This window comes from Galeopterus variegatus, unplaced genomic scaffold, assembly GCF_000696425.1.
Source record: "Galeopterus variegatus unplaced genomic scaffold, G_variegatus-3.0.2 Scaffold1096, whole genome shotgun sequence".
Classification (NCBI taxonomy): Eukaryota; Metazoa; Chordata; class Mammalia; order Dermoptera; family Cynocephalidae; genus Galeopterus; species Galeopterus variegatus.
This window is the reverse complement of record NW_007727207.1, coordinates 332,595-358,683: the sequence shown is the minus strand read 5'-3', so window position 1 is coordinate 358,683 and position 26,089 is coordinate 332,595. Positions and strand designations below refer to the sequence as shown.

General features: G+C 43.6%; 1 protein-coding gene across 1 annotated transcript in view; it reads left to right on the top strand.

The window, feature by feature from the left end:
- FNDC1 (fibronectin type III domain containing 1) overlaps positions 1-23,726 on the top strand; it is a 66,351-nt gene extending 42,625 nt beyond the window's left edge. Inside the window, exons 15-23 of the mRNA XM_008574747.1 lie at positions 944-1,012; positions 2,686-2,829; positions 4,833-5,063; positions 9,323-9,431; positions 14,028-14,107; positions 17,973-18,002; positions 18,768-18,929; positions 20,257-20,379; positions 22,947-23,726. Coding sequence (XP_008572969.1) covers positions 944-1,012; positions 2,686-2,829; positions 4,833-5,063; positions 9,323-9,431; positions 14,028-14,107; positions 17,973-18,002; positions 18,768-18,929; positions 20,257-20,379; positions 22,947-23,062 — 1,064 coding nt within the window. The 3' untranslated portion in view covers positions 23,063-23,726. The remainder of the gene's footprint in view (positions 1-943; positions 1,013-2,685; positions 2,830-4,832; positions 5,064-9,322; positions 9,432-14,027; positions 14,108-17,972; positions 18,003-18,767; positions 18,930-20,256; positions 20,380-22,946) is intronic.
- Positions 23,727-26,089: the final 2,363 nt, after the last annotated feature.

The following is a 26,089-nucleotide window of genomic DNA, read 5'->3' as shown; positions in this document are numbered from 1 at the left end:
AACTGCTTGAAAAGACTTCTGCTTAAACTACCCCCAAAAAGGAGGCAAAACTGTCTTTTTATGCTTAAATCACTCACTTTTCTTCAATTCCTGTCATTACAGGAATGTTAATACTAGGTCTTCTAACTGGGGTTTCCTGGAAGACTTCAAAAAATCACACCTGAAATTCTATAAATTGCATGTGAAGTCTAATTCTGTAGTCATGATAGATCTAGAGTTTGGTAAAGCCCAGTCCGTGTAAAAAGAAAAACTTGTCATCAGTGATTGGCATGTTATTTCCAAACTTCCCATGCAAGTTAAGAAATCTCACTGGTACAGATGTGTCCTGGAGTCGGTGAGAGAGGGTGGAAAAGCCCGGGAGACTCGCCTTGGTGCGGTGTGCCACACTGGAATGTAGGAGAGGCAGGAGGTCACCCTGCTTTTAGGATATCCCAGAGGCAAGATGGGAGGAGGATGACAATCCATGAACAGAAGAGTCTACCTGTGAAGAGATTTCTGTCACCGGCCTGAGCACCAGCCACCCACTCTGCTCTCCCTCTGCTGGTGGCTTTCTGAGAATGCCTGTTTGCGGCCTGTGGCTGAGACCCCGGCCCTCCCCTCCATGTTCAGAGCTGGGCAGTGGGGTGACAGGCCCAGGGTGGCAGGCGGGAGGCCAGGGACGGCTCGTGGTGCTGGCAGGGCCGGAATGCAGGGCAGGGTGCTTGCTCCGGATCCCTGAGGGCATTTGGGTTGCCCTTTTCTGAGCCCAGAGAAGAGCACGGTGTGGTCCCATTGCGGTGCTCTGATGCTCTCCCTTCTGAAAAGCAGAAGAGAGCCTGGCCCTGGCAACTCGTCTGCATGACCCGCTCCTGCTGCAGGAATTGCCGGGAGCCCAAGTGTGAGAGCATGGCTGTGAAGAGACCCGGGGCCTCTGACCCCCTGTCCCTCTCTCTCCCTTCACCAGATGAGTTCTCTGGCTTGGAGACTGACACGGCAGCACCCACAGAAGAGGCCTACGTTGTATACGATGAAGGTACAAATGGATTTTAAAGCGTTATTAGGACGCTTTCTTTCCTGATCAGAGGATTTTATTTTCATTGCTAAGTGGGTGACCTTGATTGCGGTTTCCTTCAGAACTCTGGGCCGGTGGTGATGCCAAGGTCCAGCCCAGGGAAGGTGGGTGTGCTCCACCCTTCCAAGTCACCCCCAAATGCACATTTGATCTGAAGAAGAACAGCATGCTTGATGTGCAAACTCAGCTTCCAAACAAGTCCCTTGCACTGTCCATTCTGTCCCTCCCAACCTTCCTTCCACTAGAGAAATTCTGGAGCTTCTGCCGTCTGGGCTGCCCCTCCACCCCCGTCTATAAAACTACTTGGTGTAGCCAATGTCCCGGCTTCCTTGCTTGGCTCTTCTCTTCTCACTCTTTCCTTTTCTAATTACTTATAAAATGTGATGCGGTAGATGTGTTGTTTACTTATCACAGAATTTTTTCAAGTAAGGACAAGTTCATAAGATTAAAAATACAGAATGCTTTAGACAAGCATCTGAAATAGTCAATGCATGGTAACTAATGTTTTTGTACTCAGGACCCTGCGATTGTTTTGTGTATTTTATAAGTTGCCTCTGCAGATGAAGAAGTTCACATAGGGGGCCGGCCCGGTGGTACACGCTACAGTGCGCCGCTTGGGAGCGCGGCGGCACTCCCACCGAGGGTTCGGATCCCACATACAGACCGGTTCCCACTCACTGGCTGAGCGAGGTGCGGCGCAACACCGAGGGTTGCAATCCCGTTGCCGGTCCCGGTCCGGTACGGGTGCGACACTGAGGGTTGCGATCCGTTGCCGGTCACGAAAAAAGACAAAAAGGAAAAACATAAATAAATAAATAAAAATTTAAAAAAAAAAAAGAAGTTCACATAGGAATCTAGTCCCCATCCAGTGCTGGCCTTTGACACAGGGCTCGGGATTCTCCTGTGCTCCAGCTTGCCTGCTACTGTCCACAGCTGCAGTTGTCTTAAGTCACAACTGTGCAAATGATGTCACCTTTGATGCTTTATTTATTCATAATAAAGTTTGATGTGCTGTCTTAATGCCAAGATTTTCAAACAGAAACTGACTTAAAAGAAAAGCAGCAGATGTTAGCAAGCAAAGGAAGATTTCTTAGCACCTTTGAAAACACTAAGCATCTTTTTAATCTTTGAACAGTTGAAAGGGGAGTGGAGTTTTATTATCTTTTTTAAATGTTAAAAGTTCGTCCTCTTAACAGGATTAATCCCATCCCCCTTCCCAGAAGAAAAACCCATAGTAGAAGATAGATTTTTTAAAAAAAATTCTGACGTGATCATTTTTGACTCTAAAAGGGAAGATTCTGCAGGTAGAGAATCACCTTGGACCAGAGACATGAGCACACTAAAATGGAGTGAGTCTAAGTTGTCTCCAACTCAGATTCTAAAACTCATTTTTCTGGTCATATGTATATCTTTTATCCCTTCCTCTCTCTTATCTGCAGCTGCTTTTCTGAGAGGACTGAAATGGGGAGATAGTATTTATTAGAAACAAATTATGTTTAGGCATAGCATTTATTTGGGGGTGTGTGTGTTTGTGTGTTTGCATCTACAGTTGAATCTTAAGAAGATATCTTTTAACTGCAAATAGTGCCCCTTTTCTGGCAGTGCCCAATTCCAGAGCCTTCATTTCATTTCAGATTATGAATTGGAGACCTCAAGGCCACTGGCCACTACCAAGCCCTCGACCACTGCTGCCACACCCAAGGTCATCCCAGAAGAAGGCTCCATCAGCTCCTTTCCTGAAGAAGAATTCGATCTGGCTGGAAAGAAACGATTTGTTGGTAAATATAACTTCCCTAATCAGAGAAACATGGGTTTTTTAACTTTTGCTCTTTGAAGAGGAGCGTAACTAATCTCTTGGCCTGTACAAGGCGGTGCATTTTGAGAAGAAGTTTTCCCAGAGTGAAGTTTCCATTTGGAGTAATTTAGTGAGTCAGTCCTCCTTAGATATATATTAATTTGCTTTCTGCAAAAGTCAGAAGAGGAGAGGATGCAGAAGAACATTTGGTATCAGACAGAGGAGAGTTCAGAGAGGCTACCTTGTGTGGATTGAGAGTAAGAAACACTTTTAAAAATCATCAGGACCAGGGAACATGAGTATTTTTATTGTAGCCAACTTTTCTAAAACGAGATTTACCACTAGGCTTTGTCTGCAGTGTTAAATTCTTCCTAAAAGCTTAGCAGTTTACTGAATTGAGCCACTGACACAGTATCAAGAGCCAAAGCTGTTGTTCTGTTATTTCCTGTAATTCTTATTAGCCTCAAGGATTTGGGATCTAGAAATTCATTTTACTCTTCTTTCTCAGTAACTGAGACAATTTCAATAGGAAATTCTATGTAACTAAACCATATTTTATTCTCTTTACAAGTCTTTTTCCCCATGCCCTTCATGAACATCACTAATGAGACAGTGGATTAATATATTACTAAGTGGAGACAAGCAACAGCTTAAACTAATATCGCACTTTTCTGTTTCCAAAACAAATGTTCTGCCATGAGCAGAGAACAACTCTTGCCAGCCAAGATGTAGTGATTGAGTGTCTGAACCACACGTACTAAAAGAACAAGAATATTAATTCGAGGTAGCATTCCTAAGGCAAATACTGATGCATGTGGCAGCCTGGAGGAATGTGCCAGATGCTCTGACTGTTCTCTCTACAGTTCCATGACAGAAATTGAAATGCTTTCAGTGCTACTATTAGCTGTCCCACGGAACTCTTCTAAAGACTGAAAGGCTTACTATTGTCTGGCTAGTTCATATGTCTATAACTCTTCAAAGCATAATAGCCTACTTCCCAAAACTTCCTGATAAGATCCACGACAAATCCTAAAGACTTAGTTTCATACTAATTATTGGAAAATAGAGGAGCTAAAAGTTGCATTCAGTCCTAACAGCCGCTGAGCGTGAGAGCCTAGTATTAAAAGATGCTATGGAATCTTTAAAACTTACAAGCCATGGTTACTTGAGAGCACTTGAGATTCTTGCATGTATGAAGCCCCAACCTCCATTCGTTGACATTCTAACTTCTTAACGAGTGGGACATAATACAAAGAGCTGAGGGAAGGTGGGAGGGAGTCTCCTGTTGGCCCTTCCTGCTGGGGCACACTCTCAGCATTGATAGGCTTGGCTGAAACATGGGGAGACCAGTCCACGTCCTTCCTTACTCCGAGTGCTCTTGTATCTACTGAAGTAGTGTGTGGGAAAGCTCCAGCCAGTCCTTAAATATGAGTACCTCGTATTAGACTGAGCAGTAATGTTGCTCAGGCCTGGCCTTTGGCACAGGGATTCCAGGTGGTTGTAGGGGCTGTGACACTCTAGGGGAGACCACCCAGGGCTGAAGCTAGAGGCTGTTTTCCTGATCAGGTATATTTTTTTCTGGTCCCAGGATAGTCAAGGGAATGAGCTGTGTTGAGAGAAGGGTTGTCAAGTGTAGGGTGGGCCTGACTCGCACTTTCCCAAATGGTTGAGCATAGAAATGGCAGAATTCTGCAGGCTCATTAAATTATAGTTTGGTGATCTTTCAAAATCACCTTGAGGATGTAGTCATTGGTGTTGATGGGGCAGTAGGATCTTTTGAAACCGTAAGATTGAAAGATAAACACATGGACCCATTAGGGAGAGCTAGGGATGCTCTTTTGAGTTTGGCATCAGGGCTGATGGCTCTGCAGCCTCTGTCTGGCAGGGAGAGACTGAATGGTTGTCCTGACTCTGTGGAGCATGCCCCGTTTCGGCCTGCAGAGAAAGCCTTCAGCAATGTGATTGGATATCTCTGTTCCTTTCCAGCTCCTTATGTGACATATCTAAGTAAAGACCCATCGGCCCCATGCTCTCTGACTGATGCTCTGGATCACTTCCAAGTGGACAGCCTGGATGAAATCATTCCAAATGACCTGAGGAAGAGTGACCTCCCTCCTCAGCATGCCCCCCGCAACATCACCGTGGTCGCAGTGGAAGGCTGCCACTCGTTTGTTATTGTTGACTGGGACAACGCCACCCCTGGAGATGTGGTATCAGGTGTGTCCTAGGCAGATGCACAGAGTTCCCATTGATCTGTGGGTTGGAAGTACAGACAGTAAGAGATGGATGGATGAGTGGATGGATGCATAGATGGGCGCATGGATGGATGGATGGATGGAGGATGGATGGTTCCACAGGATGGAATTCAGGCAACAACAGAAGCCTCACAGGAGAGTGTAAAGAGCACTGGGTGGAAGTGCAAAGTCTGGAATCTCAGCCCCAGACTGGTTTGCATGACCTGGCTATTTTATCTCCCTGAGCCTTGGTTTCCTCATACGCAAAATATCGTTGCATCTCTAACATTCTGTAATCCTGCAAATGGCCAGGGAGTCCAGGTAGACACTTGTAGGTTCACATCATGCAGCAAGGGTGATGAAGGGGCTCCTATTCTGGAGTCACATTTAATGTGTCAGATTCAGTGCAGGGGTCCTGACTCTGCCCTTTCCCGTCTTTCCATGCCTGCTGGGTGCTTCTGAACCAGTCTGGGTACTTCCCAGTTCCTTATGTGGGAATTGGATGTGATGGAAAAATGGCCAGGGATCTTGAGCCGGCTTGGTCTTGGCCTATGAAATATTCATGAGTTCACGTGTTTCTGCCAAGGATATATTTGAGGATAAATCCGTTGAAATAAGTTCTTACAGAAAAAGAATTGATGTTTTCTTTGAATAGTCCCTTTCTTTGCAGATGATTCCTTCTGGGCCTGTGAGCTGTATAAAAGGAAGGAATGTACATGTGGCTGTGTATATGTCTCAGGGCTGGGGGGTGGCATCAAAGGTGGGAGTTTGGCATTATCTGTCACTATTATGCTAGTTAGTTTATATAATTCTAAATTTCTAGCTCTTTTATTCCATGTTCCCAATATTAGCTCTTAAAATGAGAAAAAATGTTCAAGAATATCCAAAGAGCAACTTCTCTTGTGGAGTTTGCACAGCAGCCCAAAAGCCAGGATAAGGACACTGGAAAAAATGCTCCTGGGAGTGCTGCCAATGAGGCTGGAGGCCCGGGGTGCAGGGCGGGTGCAGGAGGAAGGAGTTTTAGTCTTTGTGTGTCTCAAAGTGCTGCTCTCTCCAGGGTGTGTGTTTCATGGGCTGAGACCAATTCCTGTGAAATCTAGCATGTTCTAATACAAAGCAAATAAATCAATGTAAGGAGGAAAGCTTGTAATCAAAACAGCCAGAAAATCCTTCTATTAACTGAATAGGCTTTATGAATGGCAATTTTAAAAAACGAGTAAGCAAGCATACAGAAAAAATAATTGCAAAACTTATTTTAAGGTATTTAGTTTTTGATCTCTTGCATAAAAGATATTACTTGACCTAAATATATCACTGGATCCTGAGCCAAGAGGTTTCTAAGAAACATTGGCTTCAGGATGAGAGCATTGGCCACATTGAATGTGCCTCCAACGCCCTTGCAGTGAAGAAAGCCTTCAGGGAACTCGCAACAAACGTCTGAGACTGGAATTCAGACGCTATTCCTGTATCATCCTGTAGAGGTCGGGCTTCTGAAACACTCGAGCTCTTGCTGCTTTTGCCATCGGTCGTGCATTCCAAGTGTCCAAAGCCCCCGGGAGACCTCAGTGTCCTTACGTCCCTCACATACCCTACGCCCGAATGAAACCTGAGCCCCTAATCACAAGTACTCATGACAATAGCATAAACTATATGGAAGAGGCATTTATAGGGATTTGGGCATGTGAAGTTGTGCCAGCTCCTGTCAAGCTGTTTACTGTGGAACATTTCAGTGCAGGGTGGCCCTATGTACGGAGGAAAAGCAGCAGACCCCAAAAGGCTAAAAGAGAAAAATAGTGGGAGTTCTTCATCAGTCGGTGAGCCAAGCACTGGCGTGGGAAGCGTGGGGTTCTGATGGAAGCCAGAGCTCAAAGGGTAGGAGCGAGGCCACCCCCACCGAAGCTGGGTTTCGGTGGCACATGCGTGAGCCTCCAGCCCCGTGGGTGGCCATTGTTGTGGGCAACACCACTCTAAGCATGTGTGTTTGACTTCTAGGGAGAGAGCAGCAACACTTCGCAGGTTCTCATGAAATATTTGTTGAAAAACAAACAAAAAAATGAATCTCCTCCAGGGAACAGTGTGGAAAGGGCTCCAGAGCCCAGTTCAGCTTGCGTCTGGTCCCAGCTTGCCCGTGTGTTGGCGGTGCGATGCTAATCAGTGATCACAGCTGCTGAATAAAGTCTCCCTCTCAGACGCATTCGATGCTATGGACCTTCCCCTCTTCTTGACTTGTGTGATGCAGTTCTGTGGAGCCCTCAGTCTCCTCTCAGGCTTACCCCCTTGGACCCCAGCATTAAATGGTGGAATTTCTTAAGGCTTGGTCCTAGGTCCTCTTTTCTTTCTGCTCTATCTTCTCTCCCCACAGGGTCTCATTCAGGCACATGGTTTTAACTCATCTTGGAGATGAGTCACTGATTTATATCTCAAGGCCAGTCCTTCCTCTCCTCTGAGCCTCAAACGGTAAATTCAGATGCCCATTGACGTCATCACTGGGACGTCTCCAAAGTATCTCAGACTCAGCTTTTACAGAACCAAACTCACGATCCTTCTGCTCCCCAAACCTGGCCCGCGTCTGTGCTTCCTTTCTCAGACAGTAGCTCCATTTCCACCCGCTTGTTCAAGCCTGGAGCTTTGGAGTCATCTTCAGATCTCCTTTTATCTACCTCCATATTCAGTTCCTCACTAAGTCCTGTCGCTTTTTCCCTTCTATATTTCTCTTGCACCCATCATTTCTATTAACTGCCATGTTCATCTGAGCTACTGCCATCTCACGTGGCTGTGCAAGAGCTGTGCAGCTAGACTATTCCCATCCCCTCCACACTCCCACCCCCAGGTCATCCTCCAAAGACACAAACCTGACTGTCACCCATTTAATGTCTTTCTCTCTGTTTTTTTAGAGTGAAAAGCACAAGCCTAACATGCCTAGGGACACTCAGAGTTTTTCCATCCTGTGCTGCTTCTGCTTTACCTCCTGCCCTTCCCATCCCTGCTACTCCAGCTCCCAGCCAAACCGCCTCTCCCGGCTCCTCCCTGTTTAGCTCTCAGCCCAGGTATTCCCTCTACCTGGAATCCTTCCCACATCCTACCACACACCTTACTTGCTTCTCAGCCTTCAGATCCCAGCTCTGTCTTTGTTACCCAGGGAAGCTCTTCAGTCCTCCACGGTAGGTTCCCTTTCCCTACACACCCTCTCGAAGCACCATGGCCTCTCCTTCAGAGCATTAGTTACAGCTGTAAAGTTCTATTTGTCTGTGTGCCCTACAGTTCCTTGAGGTCTTGGCCCCGTTTTATCTCCAGCAGTTAGTAGGCAAATAGTAGATGTGCAATAAATATTTGTTAAATGGATGAACGAATGTGAACTTTGGAAGACATTTAACATCTGAAACTCAGTTTCCTTATCTGTCAAATGGGAATAGCAATACCTTCATACTAAGACTGTGAGAATTAACCGAAGTAAAACTTAATCCAAAGTGCTCAGCATAGTGTTTGGCACATAGGAAGTGCCAGACAAATGTTTTCTTCTTTTTGGAACATATAAGAGACCCTGTATAAAGGATGCACTGAGCTGTGATATGAACTTGGCTTTGCCACCTGGGGTGGCCTTGAAGGCTGGGAAGATGTCAGGGCTGAGGTCCCACCTGCTGTGGTCTGTTATTAGCAAATAAGATGGAGCAGGTTAGACGGTAGAAAGAAGAGCTGCCTGACTGCTGTCATTAGAGAGAGATGTCAAGGGCGGGCACGGATATTCAACAACTGGAGATCAAAGGAGAGCCTTCCCCAAATGGGCAAGGGGCTGCTGTGAGTCTGTGGTCCTTCAGCCACACACGTGCACAGCATTCACCATTAACCTGCTTTGCTCCACGTGAAGGACAACTGGTGTACACAGTTGTACATATGCCTACTGGGGGGTTCTTGAATACTTGTGTGGGGGCCACTGCTCTTTTCTTCTGCTTCTTGTTCCTCTCTGCAGTCAAGATTGGGGGTGATGAGTACTGAGGAGACGGGGAGGGCCAGGAATGAGGGGGATAGAGAAGGAAGAGTCATCAGAAAATGTCTTAATTTTGTTGTCCCCACCTGGACTCACTAGAAGGTACCAATGTTCTATCCCATCCTGTCCCTTCGTGAAGCCCTCCCGCAGAGCTGTGTCTACAGCATTGCTTGTCCCTGTCCTTCTCTTTGGGTGACACCTCTTGTGTGACTTGGTTCCTTGAAGCTCATTAGGTTTTTCCCTATTTCCACTTCCAGGTTACTTGGTTTACAGCGCATCCTATGAAGACTTCATCAGGAACAAGTGGTCCGCTCAGGCTTCAGCAGTAACTCATTTGCCCATTGAGAACCTGAAGCCAAACACAAGGTATGCTGTGTCAGCTGCTGAGAAACAAGAAAACGAGACCTGTGTGCCTGGTCACAGATACCTTCTGGTTGAAAATGAAAAGATCAATCAGCATGTTTTTATGATTTCTTTGAATTCTCTGTTTAGTTATCATAGATTGTCAGTGAATGCTTACCATATGTCACATAATTTTCTAAGGAGAAATTGCAACAGGTATTCTAATTGTTAGGCCATTGTGTTTTATTTTGTTCCTTATATTCCTAACTGGTACCTACCATTAGGGAAAGAAAGGTGGTTCTATGCGTTGAAAGAGAATTGATCCATTTTTAGTCACCAATGTAGTGGCATTAGGCAGCACAACCTTCATACAGGACATTAATGGAGTAGCAATTGCTAAACATTTAAGCTAACTGATACCAAAGGCTATGATGTATGCATTCAGACCATTCGTGAAAGATGCAGTTTGCACATTAGTAAAGGTTGCAAGCATGTTTGCATTAGCTGGGCAGTGGCTGGCTGGCCAGAGCGCCATTCTGGAAGCCAGAGTCTGTAGCCCTTGGTGTGAACACGCAAAACTGGTTCCCGGGCATGCAAAGAAAGTGATTGTTAATTCCTCTTTTACGCTGTCTGGTTTTGATAGTGATATCCATCAGAAAGCTTCCCTCATGGGTCAACAGGGGCAAAGCACCAAGCCCATGCTGGTCGAGAGATGGTATGCTGGTAAACCAGCATTCTGGAAAAAATAAATCCCTTGTTTATAGTGTTCCAATTTCTGTGGTGTAAATACTGTCACCATGGCCAGTGTCAAGCTACCAATGGGCTTGCAGAATTCCTGAATAGTTAATGACTGGCTCTTAAAAGCTCCAGCGCACCCAGGCTATGGTGAGCCACCAAGTTTGCTCAGCAGAGGGCGCAAAGTGCTGTGATGCTGGACCTGGGGTCTCATTTTCCACATAGGCAGAGGACCCAGGGAAGGTTGGAACAAAATACATTCATTAAACAGGCGTATGCCAAAGGTGGTAGACTCTGGACAATAGCCATGGGCATGTAGAGCCTTCCAAATGAGCTGAGAATTCTCTTCTGGACATCTTAACGTGCCATTTGGGCTCACTTGAATTGAGCTTTCATAAACTATTATGAATTTCAGGATTTGGCAAATAAAAAACAAGTAGTAAAACAGGACACTGAGAAAGCACTTTTCTTTATTTTCCCCTAGTAATCATGAAAAAGTTATTAACTAGAGAAAATAACAACAACAGACTTTGAGAAAGTGAGGTCAACATTTGTTTTTTAGTTGTGCACAGAGTGACAGTGCTTTTAAAGCACAGCCACAGTGTCAAAGGCTGAAGGAGGCCTTTGAGATATTTTGCCACGTAGCTACTTGCAATAGGACTTGAACCTCAGTCCCCCGACCCTCCCAATCACTGCTCTTCCCGCAACTTTTGCTGACAGACGGCTGTTGAGTTTTGAATAATGTCAGGAGATGATACCTGTAGGGCCTGGCTTATTCATCATTCGTTCTTTCACCAGGTACCAGTGAGTGTCCACGATTCATTCAGTAAGTTCTTACAGTTTACTAAGCCCCAGGCACCACGTTATGCACCGGAGGCAGAACAGCAGAGGTGGGAGAGTTGGGGGTAAAATACTCGCCTCTGTCCTGTCCTCAGGGAGCTTATAGTCTGGTGGAGGAGACAGACCTTATTTTTTAAACAACATGAATATAAACTTCACTGGCCAGTGGCACGAGGGAGAAGTACACTGTGCTTTGAGAGTATATAATAGGGGGATTTCTTTTTATGAGCTCAGGGGTAGAGAAGGCCATCAGGTAAGCTTCTCTGGAGAAGTAAGTTCTGAAAAAGAAGCAGTTAACCTAGAGAAGACGGGGGTGGGCTGTGGCAAAGTTGCCGCAGGCAGAGAGGATGCCCCCAAGTACAGTGTGTTCTCGCAGGAAGAGGAGGCCCATTTGGAGCGAGGAATGAAGGATGAGAGAGCTGGGCAGAGCAGTGCAGGGGGCCTCTGGGTTCCCGACACCTTGCTCTACCCTCCCCACGGTAGCTCCCTGATGGACAGATTGGAGCAACAGCTGCTGTTCCTGGGATGCCACCCGGTCATTGGCTCTTCTGTGGACAGTACTGGCCAGGACACGGGGCACATGTGGCCCCGCCTACATTTCCCCAAACTCTCCTGAACAGTTGCTCAAGTGTTACAGCTAGGAAGGTGGGACTGTGTTGTAAGGACACCCCTTTTTGTCCTGCGCTACCTGAATGCAGAACGACTCTGGGGATCTTGCTTCGGTGGTCTAAGTACTCTTCCCACTGTGGCTGCAGCTGCCCATTGCTCAGCACAGTCCTGAGGGCCTGGCTTGGGAACCGGCTTCAGCGTCATTGTAGGAGAGATGAGCAGTCTGTCTACTCAGAAGAGGAGCCAGAGCATGAAACTGAGCGTTGGTTGTTTATAACTGGATCATGTTTTTGACTTTAAGTGAGCATTGTCTACCTTTCATCAGACTGAGTTCCAGTTTGCTCTTTGGAGTCTGCATATTTTAAATCTATACCTAAAATACAAAGATGTGTCACTATTGAGGCTGTTCAAAAGAAGGTGCCGAAAGCTTATTCAAGGGGCGGGGGGGGGGGGCATGGATTGTGTTTGTTACTCAGATGAGGCAGAGACTGTTCAGAGTGTGAAACACATTGAGTCCATAGAAAAAGTTTAATGTGGTTTTTGAAAAGAAGGGTTTTACTTTTTTCATAATTCCATGTTGTTTTTCAGCTCAGCATATTTACATTTACTTTGACACATTAGGTGAAGTTCAAGTGGAAATGTGTCTTTGGAATTGGCACGTGTGGGTTTCTTGAGGACTAACATCACTGTGTCAACAGCCAAGGTGGATTTGGGGAATTCCTTAGGTTTTGGTGGGAAAGCAAAATCGGCACAAATGGACCCACCTGAGTGGTCTCCCAGCCTCTTAGTCATCCCTTTGCCCCCTCCTCAGTTGCACAGACCCTCTGTGGGGCTGCGGGCCGGGGTGTGAGGAAGGTTCCAGCCATTGCCTGAGAAACTGTTCAGCGGAAATATCCATGTAGCCTTTGAATACGTGTCCTTCCTTATGTTTTGCTTTCCTTTTTATAAGAAAAAAACAAAAGTATCTGTAAGGCTTGGCCAGGATCATTGATATATGCTAAACCCACTGCCTCCAGAGTTTTGCCTTAAATAACTCCATGACCACTGAATGAAAGTATGCATAATTGGGAAAACCTCAACTGCTGAGGGAATTGAGATTTGGAAACGCGTGTGTTCTCCATCATGCATATCTTTCTTCTTTACGTTGAAATTAAAAAAAGAACACTCCTAAATAAGAGGTGAATGACTTAAGAAGACATATTTTACTCAATGGCTTTTCTTCACTTCCTGTTTAACCAAACCCAATGTAACATACCCCTGTGCCGAGGCTGCCTGCTGTGGTGATCTCGGCAGCTTGGCAGGTGCCTGGGCAGCCATGTAGCAGACACAGCCCTTTGCTCTCTGAATGTAAATAATCCACCTTTGAAAAATCGAGCTCATTTTAGTTAGTGCACATGAGCTGAGTGCCTGACTAATCAAATAAGGAATGTTGTAGCATTTAAATGTGACACTCCTGCTGGCCACAAGCCCAAGGGGAGGCTCTCTATGAACTCTCTAACATGGCTTTAATATCTCGCCCTCCCACCTCACCTGTGCGTAGCTAAGTGCTGAGAGCATATAGATTATCTGGAATCCCAGAGGTGAGGAAAACACAGAGATTAAGAATAGACAGAGCGGGTTGCAACTGTGCTGCTGGTTTGCAGTATTTTCCTAACCACCGCTTTTTGTCTTTTAGCTCACAAAGGTGCAAAGTAGGATGCTGTGAGACTTGATCTCCCTCTAGAAGAGCTGGCTGACTCAGTGTGCTTTCTAGCACATTCTCTGTTCCATGACAAAATTTAGCCCTACAGCAAAGCTTCTCTCCAGGCCTTTTGTACTTTCCTCTCCTTGAGGCGCAACCACTCGTAACTCAGTGACTCTTAAGGAGGCCCATTCCCAGCTCCAGAGCGCAACAGAGATGTTGCTGCCATGGCAGTTCCACTGAAGAGGCCAGCCTGGGGCTGGGACTCCCTCTCTGTGCCAACCAAGAGTTGCATCATTACTGGATTGAACATCCTGGTTTTCTCATGGACCCCAGGGATAAGGATTAGGGTACAATTTGAATTCTACTCTGGTTTCTTGCTGCTCCAACTTCTTCCTCTGGGGCTGTGGAGCTCGAGCTGGAACAAGAGCAGGATCAGGGGAGCATCTCACCAGGGGTGAGCTGGTAGGCTCCTGCAGAGCGGTGACCATCCCGATGTGCTGAGGTCCACACACTCACTGAGAAACCTGTCTGCACCCCTTCTGTTCCCATTAGCCATGCGTCTGTGCCATGTTAATTTTTGAATAGTTATTTAAAAATGAGAAAGTTCAGAAAAATACAAAGATTTTTATTTGTAAAAAAAAAATAGGACTCAAAACCTGCCAAAGAGTAGGTGCTCGACAGTTTGGGGATCTGTTTCAATGCACAAAATCAAATAACTTTATCTTTCAAAAGATGTTTTCTTCCAATTTCAGGTATTATTTTAAAGTTCAGGCCAAAAACCCTCATGGCTATGGACCTATCAGCCCTTCCGTCTCATTTGTTACAGAATCAGGTATGAGTCACTTCATGTTCTTGTTTGTGTTACTTTTCTTAAAAATAAAATAAATAATTTAGAATAATGACGACTATAGGTAAAAATTAAAGAAATAAAATCTTTGCTTTTCTATTTAGTGAGTTCATACTGAATATCTGTAAATATTATTTTCTTTCTGCTAGTTTAAAACTTGGGTAATAAAATTAAAAGTAGTCTTCACTGGCTCCCTGAGGAGCAGATAGGTCAGATTCCAATGAAAGGGGAATACATAATTTTCAGCCACATGGGAAAGATAAGTTTGAATCTATCTGTAAGAAGTTTAGTTGCAGAGTCGAAAAATTTTTTTATTTCAGACAGCTGAAGAACATCCCTGTCACACGACCTGTTGCTTCTCCAATTAGCCAAGTCTCTAAAATGCCCCCTTTACTAGGAGGTGGAGAGTTGGGTTAAACTATCATTCATTCTTACAAGCAATATCACTTGGAGCATGTCCTTGCATTTTGGGATGCTGGTGGACAGAGCTCTCAGGACCTTCAATAACGCATTCCTGTGGCCCATGGTTGGAGGCAGTACACACAGAGCTGGTCCACTGTGACAGTTCCTGGGTTACACTTTTCTCTTTAGGAACCTGAGCTGGAGTTCATCAGCCCAGCCAAGCCAGCTCTGCACCCAGATGGCTCCAGCTTCCATTTGGTTAGATTATTTCCTACATGTAGCCTGATCCCAGAAAATTTGTCATTGGAAGTGTCTTAGTCTTTTTCTGTTGCTTATAACAAAATACCTGAAACTGGGTAATTTGTGAAGAAAAACAATATTTATTGCTTATAGTTTTGGAGGCTGGGAAGTCCACAGTCCAGGCAACATATCTGGTGAGGTGACTCTGCTGCAATGCAGGGTGTCACATGGCAGAATGGCAAAGCAGAGAAAGAGCTAACTCCTTACTCCTCCTCCTTGTAAAGCCCTCAGAGCCACGCCCAGCAGTTGGATTAATCCATTTACTTGAACATACTCCTCACAATCTAATCACCTCTTCATGACCCCATCTTTCAATTATTGTAATAGGATTTCCCATCCTCTTAACACCATCACAGTGAAGGTTACTTTTCTAACACGTGGACTTTGGAGGACACAGATTAATCCAAGGCATTTCACTCCTGGCTCCCAACGTTCATGGCCTCACAAGTAAACACATTCAGGAAGATATTTTTAAGTGAAATGATTTAAAATCTACAAAGTCAAAATATATGGAAAAAATGAAATCTTTTCCATATATGAATATCTTTTCCATATCCAGAATATGCTTTATACTGGAAATGTAGACAAAGGACTTCAAGTGTTTCACATATATCATTTCAGAAATGTGTTTCTCATTAGAAATTAAGAAAGAGCAAGAGAAAATCATTATCAGTGGTTGATTTGCTAAAGTAAGGAATGTGTCTGTGTTTATGGCTGCATTTTGAAATCTAAAAACAAGTGGACCTTTGGCATCTATCAGAATTATCATGATAAAGGTCTACAGAAAAAAAAAATTCAAATCCAAAAAGCTATCAAGAAACTTTGTTCTGAAATCTATCTGAGAGTATAAAGTGATACATAAGGGAGCTTCAGAAAGTTCATGGACTGCCCCCCCCCCCAAAGTTCATGGAAAGATTGGTATTATCTTACAATTCTATTTTTCCACAAGCTTTTTGAAGTATCCTCATACATGTAATTTCTGGGACTCCAATGTAAACTTTTGAAAAGACTGCTCTCTTCTACCCTCTCCCCAAAGAAAATCTCCTGGTCTATCCTCTATCGCTTCCAAGGAGTGGATGATGGCGATGCAAGACCTCCCCCTGCCAGCCTCTGAATAAGAATCCCTTGGGTGGGACCTGGGAAACGCACTTTCAGTGAACCCACAGAAGACACGTGCACACGGAAATTCGACAGTGACTTGCTCTGGTCATTTTCACTTTATTCAATCCATTTATTCAAGTCTATCTATTTTGTGCTACCTGCTGAAAGTGGTTAGGTTAGCATCAAGAGAATGATCAACTAATTGAATTATGACGTCTGTCAAACATAACAATCTACAAATTAATTCGTGAAGTAGAGGTGTGTGCATAACACAGGCTGTTGCATAAGCTCAGGTTGTTTGTGCTGTCGTTGTCTCATGCTTTTCCCTCCAGCCCACTCCAGGGCATTTGAGAAGTTTTCCGCAGAGTATTGGAACTTAGGAAGTTAAGAGCAGGAGAGCAAAACAAGCATTTTGCACCACGACGGACAGCGTGTCGCTCTATTTTGTGAATAGTGGATGATGTTAAAATGAATGGTCTGGACAAAGGGCCGTGCAAGGGAGATTTGGGGGGAATGGACTTATTCTGCATGATGACTGTGGTGGGCATCCATGAAAAATTCACAGGATGTACAGATGCTCCTTGACTTACAGTGGGGTTATGTTCTGTTAAGCCCATTGTAAGTTGAAAATATCGTTAAGTGGAAGATGCATGTAATACATGTAACCTACCAGTCATCACTGCTTAGCTGAGCCCACCTTAAATGTGCTCAGAACTCTCACATTAACCTACAGTTGGGCAAAATAATCTAACACAAAGCCTATTTTATAATACAGTGTTGACTGTCTCATGTAATTTATTGAGTCCTGTAATGAAAGTGAAAAGCAGAATGGTGCTTGTATGGATTCTCAAAATGCCATTTCCTCTGAATGCGAGTAACTTTCACTTTCTTCATAAAGTTGAAGTATCTGAAGTCAAACCATCGTAAGTTGGGACCGTCTGTATACCCTATAAGTGCAATTTACTACATGATAAGTTTTCAAAAATTAAAAAAAGAATGATCCGTGTTTACCTAGCCCATGGCATTTTATAGAAATGGACTTTTTCTAAAGCAGAATCCCTTAAGAAGCTAGTTCCGTATTCTCTTCAATGGCATTTTTTGGGGCTGAAGTGTAGACATGTTTTCAAAAGAGCTTTGCTGAGGTATAAGTGGCAAACAACAAACTGCACATGAAGTGTACACCTTAATAAATTTTGAAGTATGTTTATACCCGTGAGGCCATTGCCACTGTCAGGATTGTATCATCATCCCCAGCAGTTTCCTCCTGCTGCTGTGCAATCCAGCCGCCCACCTCCCCACGTGGCCCTCCTCCCACCTGTTTACAGGCAACTGCTCCTCTGCTTTCTGTCACTATGGATTAGTTTGCACTTTCTTGAAGTGTATATTAATAGAATCATACAGCATGAACTACTTTGACTGGCTTCTGTCACTGAGCATAATCATTCTGAGATTTATTCATACTGTGTATATCAGTAGTTCATTCTCTTTTATTACTGAGCAGTATTTCATTGTATGGCTCTGCCACAATTTGTTAATCCAATCCAGTCATCTGTTGATAAACTTTTGGGTTGTTTCTACTTTTTGGCTATTACAGACAAAGCTGCTATAAACATCTGTGTACAAGTGTTTGTATAGACAGATGTTTTAATTTCTCTTGGATAAATACCTAAGAGTGGAGTGGATGGATCATACAGTAGGTGTGTGCTTACCTTTTTAAGAAACCACCAGACTGTTTTCCAAAGACAAACTTTAAAAAAAAAACAATTAGTATTGAATTATTTTGTAGCATCCAATATCAAAACCTTATTATTTTCAGGGACACGCAGCTTCTAGGTAAATAATAAGGAAATATAACTATAAAAGAGTATTTTTCAAAAGGAAATGCTTAGAAAATAAAAACCAAGGAAAAACTATGGCATCTATCAAATAAACCTTATTTTTTCCTTTATTCCAGTTTGGTTAGGTCTTTTGATTGCAATAAACATTGCAACAACCGCATGACTGTGAAATATGATACAAAGTCAATTATTTCTTTTTCATTCTACAGACAATCCTCTGCTTGTTGTGAGGCCACCAGGTAAGTTTCTCTTCTTATTAATCTTGATATTATGATAATCAAGTTGAATATTGAACATGAGATTGCTTTGATTATTCATAAGTAGAAATGCTGGACCATTTTTGCATTTTCATAGTTTTCTGATAACTTCTATGGTTTCCTTGCACCCTTCGTCCTGATCTATGGAAAAGAATGACCTGAGATCTTTTTCATAGGTCCATACCAGTCAATTTCTATGAAAAACCATTGTAGGGTGGCCAATATCTATGAAACGGATACTTTATTGACATAACCACTTTGAATATTTTAAATTGCTAAAAAAGATAGCAAAATGCACTAAGTGTACAACAGAGTTTTACTTTATTTTTCAAACAAACTGAGGAAGCCCTGTTGCTTAAGTTCAAGACAGGTCTTATGAGTGGCCCAAAGAGTAGGAGCCTGTGCTGAAGGACTTAAGGCTAGGATGGAATGCCCCCAAAGACCAACTCTGCCATGACAGCTGATTTTCCTTGAGGCTTAAAGACTTTTGTGACCGACCTCTGAGAATTTCTTATTGAAATGCAAGTGCCTTAAATGCATCCAGGTAGAAGGAACGCCTGATCCTTCAGTACTAAAATAGAAGAAGAAAGAAAAAGAAGATGCTCATTTGGGAGGTAGGAAAACTTTGCTCAGAAAAGCCCTGCGAGGAGGAAAAGGCCCGTGAATAAGTCCAGTTTCCTGGCACTTTGCACAAAAACAAACACTGTGGGGTGCCGTAACTTATCGGGTGTATTCTATGTTGTCAAGGTGGTGAACCCATCTGGATCCCGTTTACTTTCAAACGTGACCCCGGCTACACGGACTGCCATGGCCGGCAATATGTGAAGCGGACATGGTATAAAAAGTTTGTGGGAGTCGTTCTTTGTAATTCATTGAGGTATAAGATCTACCTCAGTGACAACTTGAAAGGTAAGTCTTTGAGGATGGTTGGCTTTGGAAGGTATGAACAATTTTCATTTTGTCAGGTACTGACTTGACACGGCAGGTACATCAGAACGCATGCGAGGCCTGGACCTGTCACGGCTCACTCTGGCACAAATACAAACCAGTTTCACAGGCTCTGCTTTGGGGTTGCTAGTTTTTACATCGACACCCAATCTTTATTTTTAAAGATCTACTGTTTTTTAGGAATGAAGTCCAAAATTCTGTTAGAAATTTAAAGGCCTATTTTCTTTGCCATTAATTCAATAATAGGTATGAGTGCAAGCTGGAGGAATTGAAAAGTTCCCCCTCCAGCCCCTTCCACCATCACAACTTTACAGAGAAAAAGATGTAGATTGTGAGACATACATCAGTAATACTATTTGTTCTGTGTTTGAATAAAAATCACATTATTTTTATCATGGTAGGGGATAAAACAAAGAATAACATGAGTACCTCAAACTACTAACATTTCAAAATGCCCTGTCTATCCATCTGGCTTCAACTTACCCAGCTACACTGTTTTTTATTTCAAAACTTGCTCAACTTTCAGTTTTCTAGTATATACTTTTAAAAAACTTTTTTCAGCTGGTCTATATTTTGTCAATGGTCAAAATTTATTATTGTTTTGTTTTTTTCTTGATCATTTAAAGATAGTGTCAAAACAAAGTCTCCCTTCCCTGCCCTCGGCAATTTCTGTGTCCATGCCTCACCCAACGACCACCGTCTATTTATCTCTCTCTGCTCTTTCCTTTCTCTTTCACCATCACTCTTTCCCTCCCCTGCTTCAGAATTCCTAGGAGAGGTTGCACAGCCATCTCCAGAATCGCAGGATTGGGAGACGCAATTTTGCCCTACTGTGCAGATGTGGTTCAGGACCATGGACAGTATCTTGGGCCGCAGATAAGCACCCGCCTTCTAGTTTGCGGTGAAAATAGTTCCTCTATTTATATAGATCTCCCCGCCTTTCGTAATTATTTCATGATATATTCTCTGACTGTCATCATTTTCTTCATTCCCTCTTTTCAAAACTAATACATAAAAAGGTCTATCATTTATAGCAGAAACTGCCTATAATGTTAGTAGTTCCCACTACTTGAACATTTGTTAAGTATTTAGCATACATGATCTTGCTGAATCGTCACAATGCTTATGAGGTTGGAACCGTTATTACCATTTTTCGGATGTGGAAAGTATGGCACACACAGATTAAGTAATGTGCTCAATTCAAACGGTGTCCAAAGCTTGTGCAAACTCCTGGACCAGCTGTGGCATTCTTTGACTACTCACTGACCCGTTATATTTCTTTCTGAAGATACGTTCTACAGCATTGGAGACAGCTGGGGAAGAGGTGAAGACCATTGCCAATTTGTGGATTCACACCTTGATGGAAAAACAGGGCCTCAGTCCTATGTAGAAGCCCTCCCTACCATTCAAGGTAATATGAACTAATGCCTGATACTTTACACTGGGGGGTGAGAGAGGAGGGTTAATAAAAAGAGGAAATTTACTGTAGCTCCTCCTTTGATTTACCATTTGAAGATAGATACTGGGAATACTTTGGATCGTAAAAATAAGGAATCAAAAAAAAAAAAAAAGAATACTCCTACCATGTGCTGGGCTTGGGGGTGAGCCTTGAGGAAGTGGGAATGTGAAGGAATATAGTCCTCATCCCTGCCCTCAGGAACATGCTCCATAACTGGGAAGAGAAAATAAATATGTGAAAAGCTAACATTGAACACCTTATAGTACAGATAATGACAAGAGTCATGCCGTATGAGTTTCCTCTTGGCAGTGATTATAGTGCATGTTATAGTCACTATGAACTCAAAGGAGGCAGTCCATGTGAGGCCATTGGGGAAGGCTTTCAGAAGAGGCAGAGTAGGGCCTGAGCTTGCAAAGACTGGAGGGCCTTCCAGGTGGAGAATGGCATGAATGAAAGTACAGAAAGGCAAAGATAAACACGTAAACCCTCAGGAGATGGTGTGTCAACTACCTGAGTGTGGCATTATGAGAGGAGGACAGGTACACTAATCTCCAAGGTGAACCACTCGTGATGTGTTACTGACTCCCTCACCCTCCAAACAAAGAAACAGAACAACTGAGGAAAGCCCAGCACCTTTTTCGTGATACGCTCAACTCTCAGTGATCACGCAGTCAACTCTCAGTGATCACGCAGTCAACTCTCAGTGATCACGCACTCAACTCAGTGATCACGCACTCAACTCTCAGTGATCACGCACTCAACTCTCAGTGATCACGCACTCAACTCTCAGTGATCACGCACTCAACTCTCAGTGATCACGCACTCAACTCTCAGTGATCACGCACTCAACTCTCAGTGATCACGCACTCAACTCTCAGTGATCACGCACTCAACTCTCAGTGATCACGCACTCAACTCTCAGTGATCACGCACTCAACTCTCAGTGATCACGCACTCAACTCTCAGTGATCACGCACTCAACTCTCAGTGATCACGCACTCAACTCTCAGTGATCACGCACTCAACTCTCAGTGATCACGCACTCAACTCTCAGTGATCACGCACTCAACTCTCAGTGATCACGCACTCAACTCTCAGTGATCATGCATTTTCAGGACACAAAGTGTTCTCATCTACCAAATTTTTTAACTTGGGGAAAAAAATACTGTAGGCTGGTAAATGAATTATCTATTTTCAAAGAATTAAAAAATCAAAATACCAGAAAACAGTAAAATAAGAAATAAGTGTGTGAGAGTACTTCAAATAGTTTGTGAAAAGATTCATATACATCTTTTATTTCTGTTTTTTTCACGAACTTTTCCAAGTACTCCTGTACTAGCCAAGGTTCTTTTATCCAGAGAAACAGAACCAACAGGATCTATCTGTGTGTCTGTCTAGCTTTCTATCTACCTATCTGTCTGGAAATTTATATATTTTATGGAATCAGCTCACATGATTGTGGAGACTGGCAAGTCCAAAATCTTCAGGGTGCTCTGTCAGGCTGGAGGCCCGGGGGAGAGCTGATGATGCAGTCCAAGTCCAAAGGCCATTTGGAGGTGGAATTCCCTCCTGTTCAGGGGTGGTCTACCTTTTTCTGTTCAGGACTTCCAACTGATTGGAAGAGACCCACATTATGAAAGGTCATCTGCTTTACTCAGTCTGGTGATTTAAATGTTAATCTCATCTGAAAAATTCTTTCACAGAAACATCTAGAGTAATGTTGGATCAAATATCTATGCTAGCCCAGTTGACACATAAAATTAACCATCACAAAATGTATACAAAATATACCACATTTCTTAGTTTTTCAGGACCTTGTCGTGCTCCAGAGTTACCATCACATGTATTATCAGTGTTCTACTGTGTTTCTGTGACTGTGATCATGATGTTGGCTCTGAACAGAGGTGCTGGTTAATCAGTTCACTTTCTGGTCGGGGGCAGGTAACCATTTATTTGGCAAGAGAAAACAGGGCCAGAAGACTGAGAGTAGGTGTTGAGTTTCCAGAAAAACTTTGAGGAGGTTGGAGCATCCCTTCTACTCAAGGGAGAAATCGTCAGAAATGCTACAGAATTCTTTCCTTTGGGAGATTTCCTTGAAAGATTGGAAAGTCTACCACAGATTCTAAGAATTCAACCTTGGCGGGTTGAGGTCCTGGCAAGTTGGAGGTGCTGAGGCCTGTGAGGACCAGGTGGGAGTCTTGGCTTGCCCTGTGGTGAGTGCACACTAGCAATTGGCTAAGATTGTCTTCTTTTGTGGAGAGAGAGAAAGAGAGAGGGCACTAATGGTCGCTTTTCCCTACCTGAGCCACACACCTGTGGGGACTGGATTATCCCCATAGATCATGCTTGGGCTAAACCTCATAGGCTGTTATAACCCCACACAAATTGTTCAGTTTGGAAGTGACACTTGTTCCCAGACACCTTCTTCTGAAAGGTGCTTGTAAGGATGAGGATATTTTCCTGCTGGTTGAGGGGCCTTTGACACATCTTCTCCCTTCTCCTCCCTTCTGCCCCTCCAGGCTACTATCGCCAGTACCGCCAGGAGCCCGTCAGCTTTGGCCACATTGGCTTTGGAACCCCCTACTACTACGTGGGCTGGTATGAGTGTGGGGTCTCCATTCCAGGAAAGTGGTAACCACAGGACGCTACTGCTGCGAGTGCACCCTGGTGGCCCCGTTGACTCACCTGCAATGGGGGCTGTGAGCAGAAGGATGGAGGCCTGAGCCCCAGTGCCCTGGATGTCAGGAAGGTCATGGGATGAACACTGGACATCTTGGTCATCTGCAATCTGGAACTCAGCCCCACTTCATGGCCTGGACTAGGAGCAGGATTCAGTCTTGCTGTTCACTTCTCCACACTTTCTGTTTGTAATACCGTGTCCCAGAGACATCAGGAAGCACAGCTGACTCAGTGTGATTTCCAGATTTTTTAGGCACAAAATTCGGACACTTCAGTATCTCCAGGGTACAGTGTAGGCATGCTGTGCTTGCTTCATGAAACGCTACATGCTTTCGATTTTTCTCATTCTCGACTCGTCCAAAACTAGTTGATTTAAGCTTCAGATCTCTTTGTATGCAATAGAACTGAATTACTAAAAACACCGCCACAGGAAATATATCCTACTTGAGATTTATTCTATGGACTTACTCACTACTAGACTAAATGTATCAAATCTTATTTGTAAATTCCCAATTTTGATATATATATATATATATATGTATGTATATATGCATATACATATCAACACTTGTCTGAAAGAATATTGATTAAAATTGCTAAATTTGTACTTGTTCACTAGATAAATGTGTGTGGGACTTTTTAGCCAAAATTGCTGTGTATTAATATCTTTTAGAAGTGTCCAGGAGATCTGTTCTCTGCATAACACAGCAACAGTGGCAAGGTGTGCACCCTTCCTTTGGATGCTGCTGGACTCTGGAAAAGATGGGGAGGCTGAGATGCTGTCTGTGAACTTGCCACACCATTCATCACTGCAAACTGAGTGCTTTCCACCTAAGGAGACAACCTTTCCATACCCAGGTGGACGATGTATTTGTTGCCTCTAGGGGGGCATCTCCAGTATGTTTCCAGATGAATTCAGATGTTAGGTCCCAAATGACTTAAAAGTTCTGTTTTCAAAAAATCCTCTTTTCTTTCTATCTCAATATCTACTCTTTGAAATAGAAGCCTCTCTTGACTATAGTATGAAAGGGTTTATTTAAAGACACTTTATTCTAATTATTTGTAAATGTGGTGTCCTTTCCACCTCCTTGGCTCCTTCATGTCCCTCAGGCAGCTCTGTGGAGTGATGAGTTTGTCCTCTTTATAAAGGTGCCAGTGTAAGAGAAGGGGTAGAAATGAGCTAGAGACAAGCACTCGGGCTGCACCCTGTGTAAGCCACGTAGCTGCTGAACGCAGTCCAGCCTCCTGGAGGTGATTCCTTTCAGTGCCAGCACTGTGCTGAGGTGAAACCCAATGCACCTGGTAGGTTTGAAGGTAAAACCTAGAAGGAAACAAGTAACTTTGTAGGGTCTGTGTGATGGAGCTGGGATGTCTGATATTTTCCTCAAATTCCACAAACCCCTTTCTACAGTAAACAACAGTAAAGAAAATGCAAGTCTTCTGACAGCCTGGAAAGTGCTAGGACTCCTTAGGGATACAGATCATGTGTCACCCACATTTTAGTTTGCACAATAGGGTAGGAGTCTTTAAGTAGCTTTGGGGGCTCTTGTACATGAAAGGGGGATTCAAGAAGGAGATGTTGTTTTCCATGCTGATCAACATTCGAAAAATGCGCTTCAGAATGCTGAGCCAAAGGTCAGATCTTTAAATACAATGGAATTTTCTAATAAGCACATAACTTCCTTCCTTTGTCTCTGCTCCCACCCAATTTCTGTCTGGTCTTCAGCATGCACTAGCCTGCTGGTGGAGAGCAGAGAAGGATGCTGGAGCGAGGCCCCCATGGAGGAGAGCTCCAGCAGAGCCCTTATTTCCTGAAAATGCTTCCTTGGTTGTAAAAACTCAAGAGCACACAAGGCATGAGCTGTATGGTCTGTCCTATAAGCCTGTCCTGCTTATGGGGCCACCTTTGGAAGAGATAGGTATTAGGGCTCAGTGCAGAAACCCAGGCAACCTCTCCTTTGCAATTTACACTTTTCATACACCCGTACTAAAGGATTTCGTGCTCACTTCACAGAAATATAAAGACTTCACCAGCATTCATTCATGCAAAGATTTTTGAGCCCTGCCTGAAGTCTTTAGGCTGTATTTGAGTACAGAAACCTGAATTTATTAAAAATAAATGTTTGCAATTTCAGATGGAAGTTACCACAACCCCCAGATGATAGTGCTGCTGACAAAAAATAAACAACCGAATCTAAGCATAGGTAGTATTATTATCAAGATCTTGTCCAAATGAGGTTATATAATATTTCAAATGAGTCTATGGTCAAGTGTCTAGAACTGTAAATTCTGGAAGCCACATTTTAGGAAGGCCATTGGCAGGGAGATGCCAGGAAGATGCATTCAAGGTAGTGAAGAGCCTGAAAACCATTTCATATCATGTTAGGATGGACTTGATGGGAATGTTTACCTGAAAAGGGAAAACCATGTATTTAAAAAACCTGTGGAGAAGAAGCGAGTTTGCCAACTCTGGGGGTCAGAAGTAGGTACAAGTGGAAATTCCTATGACATTTTTCTCAGAAATGGAAAGAACTATCCAGACATTTATATGGAATAACAAAAGACCATGCATAGCCAAAGAAATGCTGAGCCAAAAAAATAAAGCTGGAGGCATAACACTACCTGACTTTAAACTATACTACAAAGCTATAATAACCAAAACAGTATGGTACTGGCATAAAAACAGATACACTGATCAATGGAATAGAATAGAGAATCCAGAAATCAACCCACACACCTATAGCCATCTGATCTTTGACAAAGGCACCAATCCTATACACTGGGGAAGAGACTGTCTCTTCAGCAAATGGTGCTGGGATAACTGGATATCAATATGCAGGAGAATGAAACTAGACCCATACCTTTCACCATACACTAAAGTCAACTGAAAATGGATTAAAGAATTAAATATACACCCATAAACAATAAAACTTATTAACAAATACATAGGAGAGACACTTCATGAAATAGGTCTGGACACAGA